The 17,437-nt window shown below is 40.7% G+C and overlaps 1 protein-coding gene across 16 annotated transcripts in view; it reads left to right on the forward strand.

Moving 5' to 3' along the window:
• ATF1 (activating transcription factor 1) overlaps positions 1-17,437 on the forward strand; it is a 116,813-nt gene that overhangs the window by 276 nt on the left and 99,100 nt on the right. For 3 of the 16 annotated variants that reach the window (XM_045061784.1, XM_045061789.1, XM_019834925.2), the window contains one exon: positions 6,891-6,989. In XM_045061784.1, the coding sequence (XP_044917719.1) occupies positions 6,897-6,989 (93 nt within the window). In that variant the 5' untranslated portion in view covers positions 6,891-6,896. Of the gene's footprint in view, positions 1-50; positions 408-5,018; positions 5,044-5,609; positions 5,629-6,890; positions 6,990-17,437 lie in introns of those variants that run through there. The other 13 variants (XM_045061786.1, XM_045061793.1, XM_045061781.1 and 10 more) reach the window with 9 other exon arrangements.

The raw sequence follows: 17,437 nt of genomic DNA on the forward strand, positions 1-17,437 counted from the left end.
GGGCGCGGAGGGCGCGCGGCGGAAGGGGGAGGGGCTGCCCGCTGTCCCCGCGCCGAGCGCGCTTCCGGTTCTCGTGCTCGCCCGGCTGTTTCCCCTTCAGCCGTCAGTCTCCCTTTGGCCCCCACCCCTCAACCAAAATAAAACCGGAGACCTCCCGCCGGGGGTGGCTTTCGCTTCTGAAGCGGCCCCTCTGCGGCCCTAGGCGAGCGCCCTCCGTCGCAGGTCTAGGAATGGGGCGCGGAGGGCAGCGTGGCCTTGGCCTCCGAGCGTTTTCCGCCCAGCTGCCCGGGACTGGTTTAGGTCCGCCAGGGATCCCCCCAGAGCGCTCCGGGCGCCCTCGGCGTGCCAGGCCCAGCCGCTGGCGGTGGAGGGTTCCAGAAACCGCCCTTGCCTTCGGGGAGCTTGCAGTTGAGTGGGGTACAGTAATGACACAGACGGACGAAACGGTAGCGGAAAGGTGGAGCTGATGAGCGAGAAGGAGGGTGTGGGGTGATAGAAGCTCCTCTTTTTATCTTTAGGCAGGATCAAAGCGAGGAAACGGTCCTTTTGATTTTCTCCTTTATCGCAAAAAACAAAGCATGAGATCTCCCGGCATCAGCTACACGGTGGAGCGTGCAGCGTAATCTGCTCTAAAGTTATATTGTCCGTGTTAAATGATGGTTATTTGGTTAGCTTTTGAGGAGCAGTGGGCTAGTACCGGTTCCCTCTGCTATCAGAGCATTCCTGTGAAACCTGTCCTTCAGGGAGAAGTGGCCTAAAGCGAAGAAGCAATTACCTTGAATGTATGCGGAAATTTTTTTCAGTGGTTCCAGACCCGGAAAAGAATCTCTCAGGCTTTTCTGCTCCCTTAGGACACGTCTTACTAACAAAGTAAATCGAGGTAAAGTCTGGATGCTCACAGACAAGAGTTCAAAGCCACGGACATGAGATGCTGGGTGTAGTTCTGGGGGAAGGCTGCGAAACACACACTGAATGGTGTTTTCGCTTTTCTTCTTTTTCCCTGAAAGTGAAAATCCTCTTTCTTCGGATTTCTTTTGGTTAGCGAAATCAGGTATTAGTGTGGGTTTTTTTGTAAAAGTGAAGTGATGGAACACACATTTTCAGTAAGCAGGGGGATAGCTGTAATACTCCTTGAGAATACCCTTCTGAGGCTTTTTCAGCATAGTTTTGGCAAGCATCTTTGTCAGACTGACCTGGGCTGTGATAAGAGTCCGTGTGTTAGGTTTAGGTTGCAAAATGCATTTTGTCTCGAGAATTTCATTACCGGCAGAAATAAGCAGGCTCATTAAAATGCTCCTTTTCCGATGGAGTTTCTAATGTGCAGTTACCTCGGTGTCCCAGCTGGAATCAGTACTGTTGTCCTAACGCTGAATGTGTTTGTTCTATGATTTGTAGTTAATCCTTTGAGGTTCTGTTTGGTCTGCGATGTATACAGATGTATACATCTGCACAGTACTGTTATGTCACCAGTAGGTGGTAGTCCCGTCTCAACATGCTTTTTCTTCCCATATCATCCTACTTAATTATAATGAATTTTTAACTCTAAAGTAGGATGTTTTCTTGTGTCTGAATTGGCCTGAGTCTAAAGCTGAGTTGAAGTAATTGTCTGAATATGTATTTTTTTTAATGTTTATTCATTTTTGAGAGAGAGAGAGCGAGCGAGCAGGGGAGGAGCAGAGACAGGGAGGGAGACACAGGATCCCAAGCTGGCTCCATGCTGTCAGTGCAGAGCCGAAATCAGGAGTCCGATGCTTAGCCTACTGAGCCACCCAGGCATCCCTAAATATATTTCTTTAACCATTATTTTCATCTATAGCTAGATAAACCCCAACTAAAGACATTGATCTATTCACCTTTAATAAATATGCAAGGTATTAGTGCTGTGTTGGGACAGGATATGGTCCTTAGCTCCCTAGAGCTTGCATTCTGGTGCTGTTCAGAAAACAGGCCGTTACAGTACTGGGATAAGTGCCAGGAGCAGAGGGGGTAACATGTTCTATGGGGAGGTAGCCAGAGCTTCTAGACTTGTCTGAGGGAGTAATGAAAGTTTGCTTGGAAGAGTAAATAACTCAAAGGAGTAGGCCACATGAAGAGAAGAAAAGGAGTGTCTCCTGGCAGAGGGAATGGCATGTGTGAAAGCCTGAAGGTGAGAGAAAGCAAGGCAGACACATTTGAAGATCTGAAAGAAATGGAGTATGACTAATAGCAACAGTTTTGAGGGGAGATCATGAATTCACTTGTGGAGATGTCGAGCAGGAGCCTTTATGCCCTCAAGCTTATCATAGTTCAATATTCTCTATAGGTGAGGAAGCTAAGACCCTCTTCATTCATCAAATGAGATTACTAACTGTATTTCTTGATGTTTATTGTTTACTGCATACATGAGGGTCTCTGCTGGGTAGAGCACGCATTCACAGGATACAGGCCCTGTCCTTAGGCACCTTAAGACTGGGGGAATCAGACATGCCAATAAACAGAATTCCCAGTGTTAAGTAACCTCGTTAGAAATAACCGCAGGGCACAGTGAAGTAGGAAGAAAGGACCTGGAGCAGTTGGGAACTTAATGTTTGAGATGAAACTTGAAAAGAGTAGGTGTTTGCCAGATGGACAGATTGACAATGTGAGAGGAAGAGGGGCAGTGTGGAATAAAAACACAAAACAAAAAAACCCCCGTGGGTTTTGGATTAAATAGTTACGGTTTCAGGTCTTGCATTCACATCTTACCATGAGATCCATAGTAAATGATAGTTTCCTTGAGCCTCAATTTACTTATCTCTCAAATAGGGCATTCAGGAAATGATACTTTAAAAAGCTGTTAGTTTAGTGCCTAGTGTATAATATTCCTTTCTTTGCAAATTTTCTTAAAAGTACCCTGCTTTTTACTTACATTTTTTTTTTAAACGTTTATTATTGAGAGAGAGAGACAGAGCATGAGCATGGGAGGGCCAGAGAGAAGGGGAGACACGGAATCCAAAGCAGGCTCCGGGCTCCGAGCTGTCAGCACAGAGCCCGACGCGGGCTCGAACTCACAAACTGCGAGATCATGACCTGAGCCGAAGTCGGGCGCTTAACCGACTGAGCCACCCAGGCACCCCTCTTACGTTCTTTATATGTCAGCAAGATCACAGTCTGCTGCCTTTTCCGTTCCCCAAATTCATTCCCATTGATGGCACTTTTGAAACTGTGTTTCACTGCCCCCCTGTGATTCGCCCTACTTACCCTTGTCTAATGTTAAGCGTCCATGTGCTGCTGGGGGCTACTTTCATGGAAAATGCCTTTGTACACATACAGTTTATTCTGTGTTGAGGAACCAGTTTTTAACGGATGGTTAATCTTTAATTTTAGGAATAATAGTTCAAAAGTGAGTAAAGATTATACTCTTAACATTAAACATATATAGTATGTATTGTTTACAATGAGAGGCACTATAAAGCTGTTTTCATTTTGGAAAAAAAGATTAGTTGATTCCTCTTTTTTTTTTTTTATTAAAAATAAAGGTGTTTTGTTTTTTTTTTAATGTTTACTTTTGAAGGAGAGAGAGACAGAGCATGAGTGGGGGAGGAGCACAGAGAGAGGGGAGACACAGAATCCGAAGCAGGCTCCAGGCTCTGGGCTGTCAGCGCAAAGCCTGATGCGGGGCTCGAATTCACAAGCTGTGAGATCATGCATGACCTGAGCCGAAGTCAGACACCCAAGCGACTGAGCCACCGACGCGCCCCTCCTCTTTATTTTTTTATTTTTATTTTTTTTAACATTTATTATTGAGAGAGAGACACAGAGCATGAGCAGGGGAGGGGTAGAGACTGGGGGAGACACAGAATCCGAAGCAGGCTCCAGGCTCCGAGCTGTCAGCGAGAGCCCGATGCGGGGCTCAAACTCACAAGCCGTGAGATCATGACCTGAGCCGAGGTCGGTTGCTTAACCGACTGAGCCACCCAGGCGCCCCAATTTTTTTAAAGTTTATTTTGAGAGAGAGACCTTGTGAGTGGGGGGAGGGGCAGAGAGTGAGGGTGAGAGAATCTCAAACAGGCTCCTCACTGCCAGCGCCCAGCCCACCTGGGGCTTGAACTCAGGAGACCATGAGATCATGACCAGAGCCAAAACCAAGAGTTGGATGCTCAACTGACTGAGCCACCCAGGTGCCCTTAGTTGATTACTCTTTAAAAAATTATAGAAAATAGGCTATCTTATTTTCCATAGGAAATGTGGTTGTAATAATTGTCCAAAATCTTATTTGCTGACTGTAGTGGTTTTTACTAGGAAATGTGTGTTTTGTTGATTGTGTTAGTTTCCATTAGAGATAGGGTTTCTTAATGATACTGTTATGGAGGAAAAATCAGTGAGTCACAGTGAAACAGAAAAGTATCATTTCCAGTAATTTAAGGTTTTTAAACATCTTTTATAGTTTCTTTCAGTGCTTTAGCACTATACATTTTTTTTCTGCATTCTAACTTACGTCTTCTGAAATGGAGTGTTAAAAAAGGCATTTTAGGGCTGCCTGGCTGGCTCAGTCAGTAGAGCATACCACTTTTGATCTTGGGATGTAAATTTGAGCCACATGTTGGGTGTAGAGATGACTTAAAAATAAAATGCTTAAAAAAATAGAGGCAGTATGTAGAAAATAGATCATTCCATTTTTGATGCTGTCTGTATATTTAGTCTGCGGAGATATGCTTGTATCAGTGGAGATTAAAAACCACTATGCTCTTCCTAAAGAAGGGACTGTATGTGACCTTAAAAGCAGTTGAAGAAACAACATAGGAAGGAATAGATGAATTTGCCAAAATTAAAAGGTTTTTTTTTTTAATTTTTTTTTCAACATTTTTATTTATTTTTGGGACAGAGAGAGACAGAGCATGAACGGGGGAGGGGCAGAGAGAGAGGGAGACACAGAATCGGAAACAGGCTCCAGGCTCCGAGCCATCAGCCCAGAGCCTGATGCGGGGCTCGAACTCACGGACTGCGAGATCGTGACCTGGCTGAAGTCGGACGCTTAACCGACTGCGCCACCCAGGCGCCCCAACCAAAATTAAAAGTTTTAAGGTAATCGTAGTTAAATCACATTGGAAAAATATTTATATCCACGTGATAGAATGAAATTTATATTAAGAAATATAGGCTAAAAAGAAAAACTAAAATCTGGTAGATGGATGGACAGATAATATGAACAGATATCTCACACAACTAATAGAGAATTAAAAGAAATGTAAAACAATATATTGTTTTTCACCTATCTGCTTTTTCATGTGGTTCTGATAGAGTGTAATTCCTTCAGAAAACTTTAAATATTCAAACCCTTTGATCAGGCAATTCTCTTTTTTGGAATGTATCCTATAGAAATAATTTTAATTGTGGAAAAGCTTTATGTACCAAAGATATCAATCACAATATTGTCTTGTTTGGTAAAAAATTATGAATCCTATCTATTCACTGGATGGAATATTGTGTAGCCTTTAATATGTTTCAGTTTTCTTTTCAATTTTTATTAATATTTTTATTTTTTAGAGAAAGGGGCACAGAGTGCAAACAAGGGAGGGGCTGAGAGAGAGGCAGACACAAAATCTGAAGCAGGCTCCAGGCTCTGAGCTGTCAGCACAGAGCCCGATGCGGGGCTTGAACCCACGAATGGTGAGATCATGACCTGAGCCAAAGTCAGGTGCCCAACTGACTGAACCACCCAGGCGCCCCTAAATATGTTTCAGTTTAAAATCTAGAAAATACTAGCGATAAGTGGGAACAAGATACAAAGTTATACGTAGGGGAAGTTTACAACTTTTGTTTTCATTTACTTAGAGACAGCACACTGGGGAAGTGGCAGAGAGAGAGAGGGTGAGAGAGAATCCCAAGTGGACTCCGCACTGTCAGCACAGGGCCGGACGCGGCACTCAAACTCCTAAACCTGAGCTGAAACCGAGAGTTGGATGCTTAACCAACTGAGCCACCCAGGCGCCCCAGCAGTCTTTTTCTAAGTGGTTCTCTTCCCATTTGACATATCCCATCTCTCATAACCCATTCATTCTCATTCTTACCAAGCCTGCATATCCTGTAGTTGATTATCTAGATCTTTAGAACCTGCTTAGGTATCGTGTTACTTACTTAGTTCAGCTTTTACTCAGTGAATTCTCTGTAAAGAAGTATATGTGCAATGAGAAAACTGTTCCCTAGACTGGAGAAGGATGCTTGTGTCCATGGATAGGAAGACTATCATACTTCTTTTTTTTTTTTTTTTTTTAACTTTAAAAAAGGTTTATTTAATTTTTGAGAGAGAGACAGAGTGTGAGCAGGCAGAGAGAGGAAAACATAGGCTCCAAAGCAGGCTCCAGGCTCTGAGCTGCCAGCACAGAGCCTGATTCAGGGCTCAAACCCATGAACCATGAGATCATGACTTGAGCCGAAGTCAGACACTTGACTGAGTCACCCAGGCACCCCAGAAGACTATCATACTTCTTGAGTGGGATAACATTTGAAAATGTAGTCACAATGATTTACATGTATATGTGCCATTTATTAAATTTTAACATGTTCACGTGGGTCAAAATTTTAAAAATGAAAAAGAGTATGCAGGGTAAAGTCTTTACTATCACTGTTCCATAGCTACCAATTCTCTTCTATGGAGACATCCATGTTGCCAGTTTTTATACAACTATGCAGTATGTTATACATATTCTATAGCACTTTTTATTTGCCATTTCTTGAGATCTTATAGTTAGATTTCTACACAGAACAGAGCGTCAGAACATATTGAATCTGGATAAATTGAGCTCAGCCCACAGCATAGAAAAGCTTCGTCTGTTCCTCTGAAAAAGTACATGTTTAGAAAAGAAATGTCTTAGGATTTCTTGAAAATGAAGTTAGGAAGCATCTTTTAACTGACTTTTTTCCTCTTATAGTTGATTATGGAAGATTCCCACAAGAGTAACACTTCAGAGACAGCACCGCAACCTGGTTCTGCAGTTCAGGGAGCTCATATTTCTCATATTGCTCAACAGGTAAGGCCTTTCCTAACCAAAATACTGAGCTAATTAGGAATATTTCATAAAAAGAACCAAGCAGAAAGAACTGTAAAACGTTGAAATGTATGGAAGGAAGGTAGATTGGATTTAAAAATCCTGTCAAGATCACTCAGTTTTATTTTCTTTCATGTGAAGTATATTTAGTGTTGTTTTAATATGTATATACTTCTCAAAACTTGAAGAAGTAGATTTCATTTTACGTGGGGCATGATTGTTTAGATTTTTTTCAGACTGATTTTGTTGCTATGTGAGAAAAATGAAAAATTAACTGGCTCTTTGAGCTAACTTGAAACAGACAAGTAGTTTTAAGAGGCAAACCGTCTTTAATTCAATAGATTTATTATGGATAGATAGGAAATATTTCTGCTTAACTGGAAAATAGGCATGTATACGTAAGAGAACTTCAGTTGATAGGCATGCATATTATAGAATTGACATTTTACAAATTTCAAATTGTCTGATCCATGCATCTGATCCATTTCAAGGAAACAACTATTTGTTGTCAGCGATAAGATTTGAATTTTCAAGCAAAAATTAGAATTTTGGAAAACTTGTATTCACAATTGTGAGCCTGACAGTTTTCCAGTAGTTACAGACTTTTTAGTTGCAAACTTGTGTACAAAATCATGCATGAGTATAAGAGTATAAGTCCAAGTACAAGGTAGACTAATAGATTTTAATGTTAACAGAATATGCAGTGCAACGTTCAGAGTGTACATTGCAAACAACCTGTTGAGTTTTAATGTGGTATCGAAGAATATCCACAATTATCTGAAAAGACTATTAAAACAGACTTCCTTTTTCCAATTACATATATGTGTGAGGCCAGACTTTGTTCATATATCTCATCCAAAACAACATATGGCAACATATTTAAGGTAGAAGCAGCTAAGAGAGTTCAGCCATTTTCTATTAACTCAAACATTAAGGTAATTTGCATAAATATAAAACAATACCATTCTCTCACTAGTTTAGGGGGGTGGAGTTTAGTTATAGAAATGAAAACATTATATTAACGTGTAATAGATTTATATTATTTTAAAATAAACTGGTAAATATTTTTAAATTTTTTGATTTTTTTTTTTTTTTTTTTTGCTGTTGTTTACTTATTTATTTCGAGAGACAGCAAGGGAGGGACAGAAAGAGGGGGAGAGAGAGTCCCAAGCAGACTCTGTGCTGTCAGCATGGAGCCCAACGTGGGCTCGATCTCATGAACCGTGAGATCATGACCTGAGCGAAAATCAAGAGTTGAATGCTTAACCGACTGAGTCTTGTAGGTGCCCCTTGTTTTAATTTAAGTGTAAGTGTTAGTAGATTAAAAGCCCATAAAATAAGAATTTTGTGGGGTCCTCAGTTTTTAAGAGTGTTAAAGTGTCTTTAGACCAAAACCTTTGAGAGCCAGGGCCCTAAAGGGTTATTAATCCTTCCAGCTTGATGTATCCTTCTATATTATTTGGCTGTATCTGTGTGGAATAATTATATCTACTCCAGAAGGTGCTGGAAAAACAGTTATCGAGTCTTTCAGTTATCTTTCTGTTAATAGCGCCCTCCACAGAGATGTTTAAATTCACTTGGCTTACGTGTGTATTTCAGTTATTTTGGTGAGATGTGAATGTTTTTCAAGTTTCCTTAGAAGCATATTTATAGTGTTGTAGAATAAGTACATTTCCAAGTGATTAAGTAATTTTGTAGTGATTTTGAAAAATAACGTGACTGACTTTATGTTCAAATTCTTGTGGCTTGACTACTTGATTAGACTCTACATATTGTAAGGAAACAGTATCTAATACAGTAGTATCGCAGTGAACAGAAGTCTCTGCTCTTATGGAAATTACATTCTAATTTTGAGGAGACAGGCAATAAAACAGATATCAGTTCATAGTATGTATTGTGGAGACTGATAAAACAGGGTAGGAGGGATAGGGAGCTGGTGGGGACAAGTGGACTTGCCTTTTTATATAAAGTGGTCAGAGAAGAGTAGTAGAAATAACTCTTCAATTACATGGACTAACAGTTGTAAAATGCTGAGACTGATATGTACTTGGCATGGTTAAGGAACATCACGGAGGCCGGTGTGGTGGGAGATGAATGAGGGGAGAATGACACAAGATGAGGCAGAGAGGTTTGGAGTGGGAAGGGGAGTGTCAGATAAGGTAGGCCTTGTATGCCACTGGAAGTCTTTTGGCTTTTAATCTGGGTAGGATGAGGACCCTTTGGAGTGTTTTGAGTAAAAACGTTATCTAACTGATATTTTAGTAGGACCATTTTGGCTGCTTGGTCGAGTGGAAGCGGGAAAACCACTTAGGAGGCCATTGCAGTAATGCGCATGAGAGGTGATAGTGACTTGAACCAAAGTGGTAGCAGTGGTGGTAGTGAGATAAAGTTAGATTGTGGATATAATTTGCTTGTGAAACCAACACTTTTTACTTTTGGATTACGTGTGGATTTTGGAGAAAAAAAAAAAAAAAAGAAATTGAGATAGACCCTGTAGTTTTGGGCTTGAATAACTGGAGGAATGGAGTTGGCACTTAATTAAGATGGACAACACTAGAGCATGTTTTTTCTTTTGGAGGTAATATTGGCAATCAGGAATTTGGCTTTTAGGCATGTTAAGTTGGTGATACTATCTATATTAGTTTTCTGTGCTGCAAAACAAATTACCACGAGTTCAATGGCTCACAAGAACACAGCATTTTTTTTTTTTTTTTAATTTTTTAACGTTTATTTAGTTTTGAGACAGAGAGAGACAGAGCATGAACGGGGGAGGGTCAGAGAGAGGGAGACACAGAATCTGAAACAGGCTCCAGGCTCTGAGCTGTCAGCACAGAGCCTGACACGAGGCTCGAACTCACGGACCGCGAGATCATGACCTGAGCCGAAGTCAGCTGCTTAACCGACTGAGCCACCCAGGCGCCCCGAACACAGCATTTATTATCTCACAGTTTCTGTGAAGTCAGAAACTTCTTAGCTACATACTCTGGTATTGGCTGGGGCTGGGTTCTTACCTGTGGGTTAGACTGGAGAGGAATCACTTCCAAGTTCACTCGGGTTGTTGGCAGAATTCATTTTGTTGCAGCTGTAGGACTGAGAGCTTCAGTTTTTTGTTGGCTGGAAGCCACGCTCAGATCTTAGAGGTCATCTGCAATTTGCTGCCAGGTGGCCCTCCCCATGCAGTTCACAGCATGGCAGCCTGCTTCCCTTACCTGTGTCAGAAGGGTGAGAATGAGTCGGCTAGCAAGACAGTCTTTTATGATACCATATAATATAATCAATGGAACGATATCCCATTCCTTTTCCATAAAATGTAACATAATCGCGGGAATGATACCCCATTGCCTTATTCTGTTGATTAGAAGCAAGTTGCAGGTCCCTCCCACACTCAAGGGGAAAGGATTATTCAAAGGCATGAATACTAAGAGGTGGGGATCATGGGGGTTACCTTAGAGTTTGTGTAGATTTGTCCAGTAGGCAGTTGGATATATATGGTCCAGAGTCTAGGGAAGAAGTCCAGACTAGAAATGTAAATTTAGGAGTTGTGGGTATATAGATTGTATTTAAATTCACAAAGTGATTTCTGGCTTCCACTTAGGATACAGAAAGCTGAAAAGAGTATTGCTCCCATCTTAAAATAAGAATGAGCTGTAATGTACAAAGTCATAATCTCTCTTGATCCATCAGAGGTGGGGTGTAGGCCTGGCTAATCTGTAACGGAGCACAGGAAGAAGACAGGGCTGTCATACCAGGGGAGAGGAGAATTCAGCTAAGTTTTTAATGAATTGCTAAAGCCTAAATGTGGGCTGCATGAGAGTGTAGAATCTTTGAGAGCTGCAGATACATGGTAGATAACCCCCAGCTGTTGGTGTTTCTCCAAGGTCCTCCCAACGGTTTCTCTTGAGAAAAATTGGGGAAAGCAAGGGAGGCCACAGAAAGGCTTATTAGGTGGTACGGGCCTGCCTGGACCCTTTTCTCCCTGTGGAAAACAGCTCTAAGCCACTGGGGGAAGGGGATAAACTCCATTTTCCATTGTGGCTAGGAGGAATAAAAGGAAAAAAAAAAACAACAACCCATAAACCTTGAGAGAAGGGGAGGAAACTGTTCTGGGTTTAAGACCTTTAGTTTTCCTACTACTGGGAGAAAGCCCAACCCCTGAGACCCAGAGATACAGGGCTTGCCTGAGACCGAGCCAGGATAATGGAGAACTTCCCTGTTCCCTGCTAGCAAGTAAAAGCAACAGCAGTTGCCCAAGGGGAGGGGCAAGACTGTGGAGAGAGTCTCTGGGGAAGGTGCCCAGAGAAAACCTAAAGCTGAGGGTGGAGCAAGAACATTGAGAAAACACTCTGGGCAAACCAGCTCCCACCCTAAGCAGAAGGTGGCACTAGAGGAATTTGAAGCAGATAGTACACTTAAGGTAATCCTAACAACAAAACCCAAGCCCAGCCCAATTCCTGAATAGATGACTCAACCCTTCCCCTCAGTCCCCCAACTAACAGGTTGGAGAAGAAGAGCCATACCCATTTTTTAAATGTTTGTTTATTTTTGAGGGAGCGAGTGAGCAAGGGAGGGGGGCAGAGAGAGAGGGAGACAGAGGGTCTGCACTGAGAGCACAGAGGCCAGTGTGGGGCTCCATCTCAAGAACTGTGAGATCATAACCTGAGCCGAAGTTGGTTGTTTAACCGACAGAGCCACCCGGACGCACTGTTTCCTCAGTCTGTGTTGTTTTATACATGATGTCCATCATTCAGGCAAAAATTATGAAACATGCAAAAAATAAGAAAAAATAATCCACTGTTCAAGAATCAAAATAATCAATAGACTGAGGATGACATAGTTACCAGAACTGTTGACAGTGAATTTAAAAATACCAATGAATAGGGGTGCCTGGGTGGCTCAGTTGGTTAAAGCATCTGGCTCTTGATTTCGGCTCAGGTCATGATCTCTCAGCTCATGGGATTGAGCCCTGAATCGGGGCTGCTTGGGATTCTCTCTCTCCCTCTCTCTACCACTCCCCTGCTCGCTCATGCACGTGTACCTGCTCTGTCAAAAAAAAAAAAAAAAAAAAAAAGACTTAAAAAAAATACCAGTGAATAACATAGTAAAGGCTCTAGTGGAAAAGGTGGACAACATGTATAATGGTAAATTTCAGCATAGGAATGAAAAGTATATGAAGGTCAAATGAAAATGCTAAAATTAAATTTTGATATAGATGAAGTATATTTTAGGACTACTTGTTAGCAGATTTAACATAGCCAAGGAAAGAATCAGTGGACTTAAAGATAGATCAGCAGAAATTAAACACACTGAAAACAAATAGGGGGAAAACAGACCAGAGCATCCAAGAGCTGTGGGACAATATCTTTGTAACATAAGTGTAATTACAGTCATGAGACTAGATGAGATTACTGGGGGTCTTGTATACTCATAGATGAGGTCAGTGGATTTGACTGGGGTAGGTTGGTCAGTGAGGTTAAGAGGAAAATCAAGAGAAATTAGAATCTTGGAAATTAAGAATAAGGCGATGGTCTAATGTAAAATTCTGCTAGCATGTCGAATAAGAAATAAAAAGCAACCCTTACACAGTCAGTCTTCATTATTCAAGGATTCTGTATTTGCAGATTTGCCTACTTGATAAAATTTATTTGTAACCCTGGAATCAATCCAGGACTTCTCTGGTCATTAGTATACATGCCCAGAGTGGTGAAAAAATGGAGTCATTTAATGCACACCATTCCAGCTGACATCGAACAAGACGCCAGTGCTTTGTCTTATTTTAGCTCTCATACTATAAACAGTTCTTTTTGTAGTCTAGTTAGTGCCATATTTTTTGCATTTTTTTGCTTTTTGTTGGTGATTGTGCTGTTTGAAATGGCCTCCCGGAGTTGTACTGGGTGTTGTCTAAGTGCAAGGAGGCTGTGATGTACCTTATGGAGAAAATATATGTGTTAAATAAGTTTCATTCAAGCATGAGTTGTAGTTTTGCTGTTCTTGGGTTCAGTGTTAATGGATTAACATTATATATACTAAAAAGGTATCTTTAAACAGGAACACTGGTTATATGTTGACCAGTTGATGCAAATAAGGTGCCCAGGAGCTTGCAGGAACCTACCTCCGTATTCCCTCTGGAGCAGTGGTTCAGTATTTGCCAATTCTGTGCACATGCAACTTTATAGAATGTAACTACCACAAATAGTAAGAATTGACTGTATTTAGCAACATGAAATTTATTGACAGCCTTAAGAACTATTTCAGTTGGGGGGGGGGTGGTAAAAATCTAATTAGATCCAAGAGAACATGGAAAAAGAGAAGAAGAAAAGAATTGGACACTCATTGACAACAAAATGAATAGACAACTCCTTTGAGGAGTTTTGTTGCAAAGAGGGCTAAGAAATAAAGTTGCTGGAGAGGTTTGTAGGTCATGGGATCTTTGCTTTTATTATTACTTTTTGAGATGGGAGGAATACCAACAGTCTGTTGGTACACTGATGTGAATGATACAATAGAAGGGGAAAATTTGGTGATACAGGAAAGAGAAGTCAATTTTGGGATGAAGTCCTTAAGGAGAGGGAACGAGATTTAGTCTACAGGTGGAAAAATTTATTTTATACGAGCACAGGTATGTCATTCATAGTAAGAAAGAAAGTAAATACAGAGTAGGTGGGTAGATTGGGGATGAGATACTCTGAAAGTTTTCTTTTGATAACTTTTTTGTTTTTCAGTGAAATAAAATGCTTTGAGAAGATAGGAAACAAGGAGAACATGTGAAGTAGTCTGTCTGTTGGGACAGTGAGAAATGTAAATGGACTACGGATATGTAGCAGAATTGCTGGAGATCATTAACAGTACACTTGAAGTTTTTTTTTTTTTTAATGTTTATTTTTGAGAGAGAGAGAGAGAGAGAGAGAGAGACAGAGCACGAGTAGGGGAGGGGCAGAGAGAGAGGGAGACACAGAATCTGAAGCAGGCTCCAGGCTCTGAGCTGTCAGCACAGAGCCTGATGAAGGGCTTGAACCCACAAACTGTGAGATCGTGACCTGAGCTGAAGTCAGGCGCCTAACCAGCCAAGGCACTCCGTCAGTCCACTTGAAGTTTGATCATGAATTTAAAGTGAGACTGTTAAATTCAGTTGTGTATTTTTTCTCCAGTGCAGTTCAGGTATGGTTTGCATTCAGGTTACACGCGTAGAGTAGGGGAGTTAACAGTGTTGATATTTAGTTAAGGACTAAAATGAAGAAGGAAAAGACAAGGGCATTGATGGTGTGCGTGATACAGTGATTATAACGCTGGGCCATGAAATTTAAGCTGTATAAGGAAGGAAGTAGGTACTTGATAAGGTGAAGAGCAGGGGAAAAAATAGTAGTAGGCTCGTGGATTATAGGTTCGTGTGGAGTCCCAAGAATTGTTGAGCATCCAAATAGTAGAGGTAATGAATTGGAAGTAGGTGATATCTCAGATAGATACTTGAGTTTGAGAACAGGATATTCCTGCACATGGAAGAATTGTCCTGCCCAAAATGCCTGTTTAGAAACCTTGTAGGGTATGATCACAGGAGCAGGTAGCTGAAGAGGGTGGAAGACAGGGTTTTGGAGAAGAATAAAAGAGGTCTGGGTGTGGAAGGTTACTGGATGTTGCATATTGAGAATACCACAGATTATATCAGGAATAGTATTAGAAAGAATAGGTTGGTCTGCAGGCTAACGTCTTAAAGAAATGAGGGGACGTGACTGCCATAAGGACGGTCTGTTGCTATGAGCCTTGAAGTTGGACGCTTTTAGGGGAGGACTTTGAAGGGACAGTGGTCTGGAAGTACTGATGAAAAGCAAAGGGAACACACACCCTATCTGTAGGCTTATGGTATGAGTGAAGGAGAGAGCTATAGGAGAGGTAGTGTTCTTCAGAAGAGAGCTGAGGTTCAATTTTGGCAGGAAAGTGAAGGGGAGGGACTTAGTAATTGGTGAATTTCATTTAATTACAAAGTATATGTAGATTGAGAGGCAGTCTTGCCTGATAACAAGAATGATGGAAGCGTTCAGAAGACCTGGTCTGAACTCTGGTTTTGTTACTAAGTTACTTATTTAGATTTGATGTTGATCATCTGGAAATTAAGAGTGTCAGACTTGGTGATCTCTAAGGTCTTTTCCAGCTCATAAATATCAGTAATTCTCATGATGTAAAGAAATTTGTATATTTTAGCTGGGTGTGAATGGGGAAAACAATGATGATAGTGACAGCTAACATTTATTGAGTGTCCACTGTGTGCCAGGTGCATTTCTAAGCATTTTACATGTTTTAATATCTTTAAACTTCATGTTAACCTACTGTCCTTTATAACCTCTACACAGCTAGTAAGGCTAGAGACATGATTTCATTTCTAGCAGTTTGACTTCTGTCACAGTTTGGGTTTCCTGGGAAGCAGACCCTGAGATGGAGATGAGTGTGTAGGAGGTTTATTAGGGAGTCTTCCTGGGATTACAACCTGTGGAAAGTAAAGGAAGAGAAAGAAGCAGGATTGGGCGGGAGGAGAAGTGGGACTGGGATTCAGTCTCCGGGAAGGCCTCAACTGACCCCCTAGAGAGAGCTTTGAAGCTGAGATAGCTCTTCAGAATTAGGGGAAGGGAGCAGCCAGGCCTTTATATCCCAGCATGCACCAGTCATTGGATCTTGACCGACCTGAGAAGGGGTGTGTGTGACCTCAGGCAAGGTGACTCATCAGCCAAGCCAGTTCCTAAGAGGGCCGACAACTGAACACTGTCTGCTAGCAGCTGTACTCCAGCAGCTGGGGAATAAGTCTTTTACTAATGAAAAGGGATCTGTGAGTTGCATCATAATATCCACTAAAACTCCAGAGTCTGTTGTCTCCAGGCATAGGATGAGGATGAATGAGGACATGGAAGAAATTACAAATAGGCTTGGCTACAAAATACCTTTTTGAAACAGCTTGATCTTCATGCCATTCATATATTTTTTAAATTCAATTTTTTAAATTATCTCTACACTGCAGTGAGGGGTTTGAACTTAACAACCCTGAGACCAAGAGTCAGTCACATGCTCTATTGACTGAGCCAGACAGGCGCCCCCATACCATTCATATTTTTTGACATGAAAACTTAACTCAAGGTTCATCCAGGGATAAGCTAAGAATGTGTGTTTGTGTATGTGCATCGGTGCCTTTGATAATTCTTTCTTACCTTGGAGATACTCTATCTAACATCTTGGACATTCTTTGTTAAAGAAAGATTCTTCTTTCTTTTTGGTAAATAAAGATTCTCCAATAGGGTAACTTAGAAACATAGGTGAGTTTTATTTGGATTTTTCCAGCTTGGATGGTATGGGAGAGTAAAAGAATGATTTTTCTTTTTCATTCATTTAACAGGGTCTTTCACAGAGCCAAAAGTTTTACATTTGACCAGGTCCATTTTATCAAGTTTTCCTTTTATGGTTTGTGCTTTTGATGTCTAAGAATTCTTTCTAGTCCCAAATTCAAAGATTTTTTGTTTCTTCTAAAAGTTTTTAGTTTTGTTTATGTTTTACATTTAAACCCATGATCCATTTTAAGTTAATTTTTGTGTAGATTTGAGAGGGTCGTTTTTGCTTTTGCTTACAGATGTACAATTACAGCACCACTGCATTACTTTTGTACCTCTGTCAGAAATTATTTGGGCATATTTGTCTGTTTCTGGTTCTCTGTTGTGTTCCATTGATCTATGTGCTCTCCCCCTGTCAGTACCATGCTGTCTTGATTACTCTGTATAGAAAGCCTTAACATCAAAAAGAAAGATTACTTCCATTTTATTCTTCTTTTTCAAAATTGTTTTAGGGCCTTTCCCTTTCTGTATAAATTTTACAATAACCTTGTCTATGTCAGTTGGGGAGAATTGATATCTGGTTGAATCTTCCAATCCTTGAATATAGTAACTCTTTCCAATTACTTAATTTCCTTTGCTTTTTTCCATAGTATTTTGTCTTTTTCAGTGTACAGATCCTGTACATGTTTTGTTAGATTTATACCTAAGTGTTTAGGTTTTTTTTAGAACAATTGTAAATAATATTGCGTATTTTCATTGGAGCTATTATAAATTCCTTTGTGTTTATTTTTACTTGTTTCTTGTTAGGATATAGAAATGCAACTGACTTTGGTTTATTGATCTTTATACCTTGTAACATAGTTTTAGGAGTGATGATTTTTTATTCTTGTTATGTTTTTAATATTCCTTGTGATACTCTATGTACACAGTCCTCTGCAAATAGAGATGGTTTTATTTCTTTTTTTTTCCAGTTATTCCAGTTTATTCCAATTATTATACATTTTACTTCTTTTTTTCTTGCCTTATTGCACCATTTAGAACTCCCAGAACTATGTTGAATAGAGTAGTGAGAATGGACATCCTTTCTTTGTACCCAGTGTTAGAGGAAAAGCATTCATTCTTTCA

Source organism: Felis catus, chromosome B4 (assembly GCF_018350175.1).
Source record: "Felis catus isolate Fca126 chromosome B4, F.catus_Fca126_mat1.0, whole genome shotgun sequence".
In the NCBI taxonomy this organism is placed as follows: Eukaryota; Metazoa; Chordata; class Mammalia; order Carnivora; family Felidae; genus Felis; species Felis catus.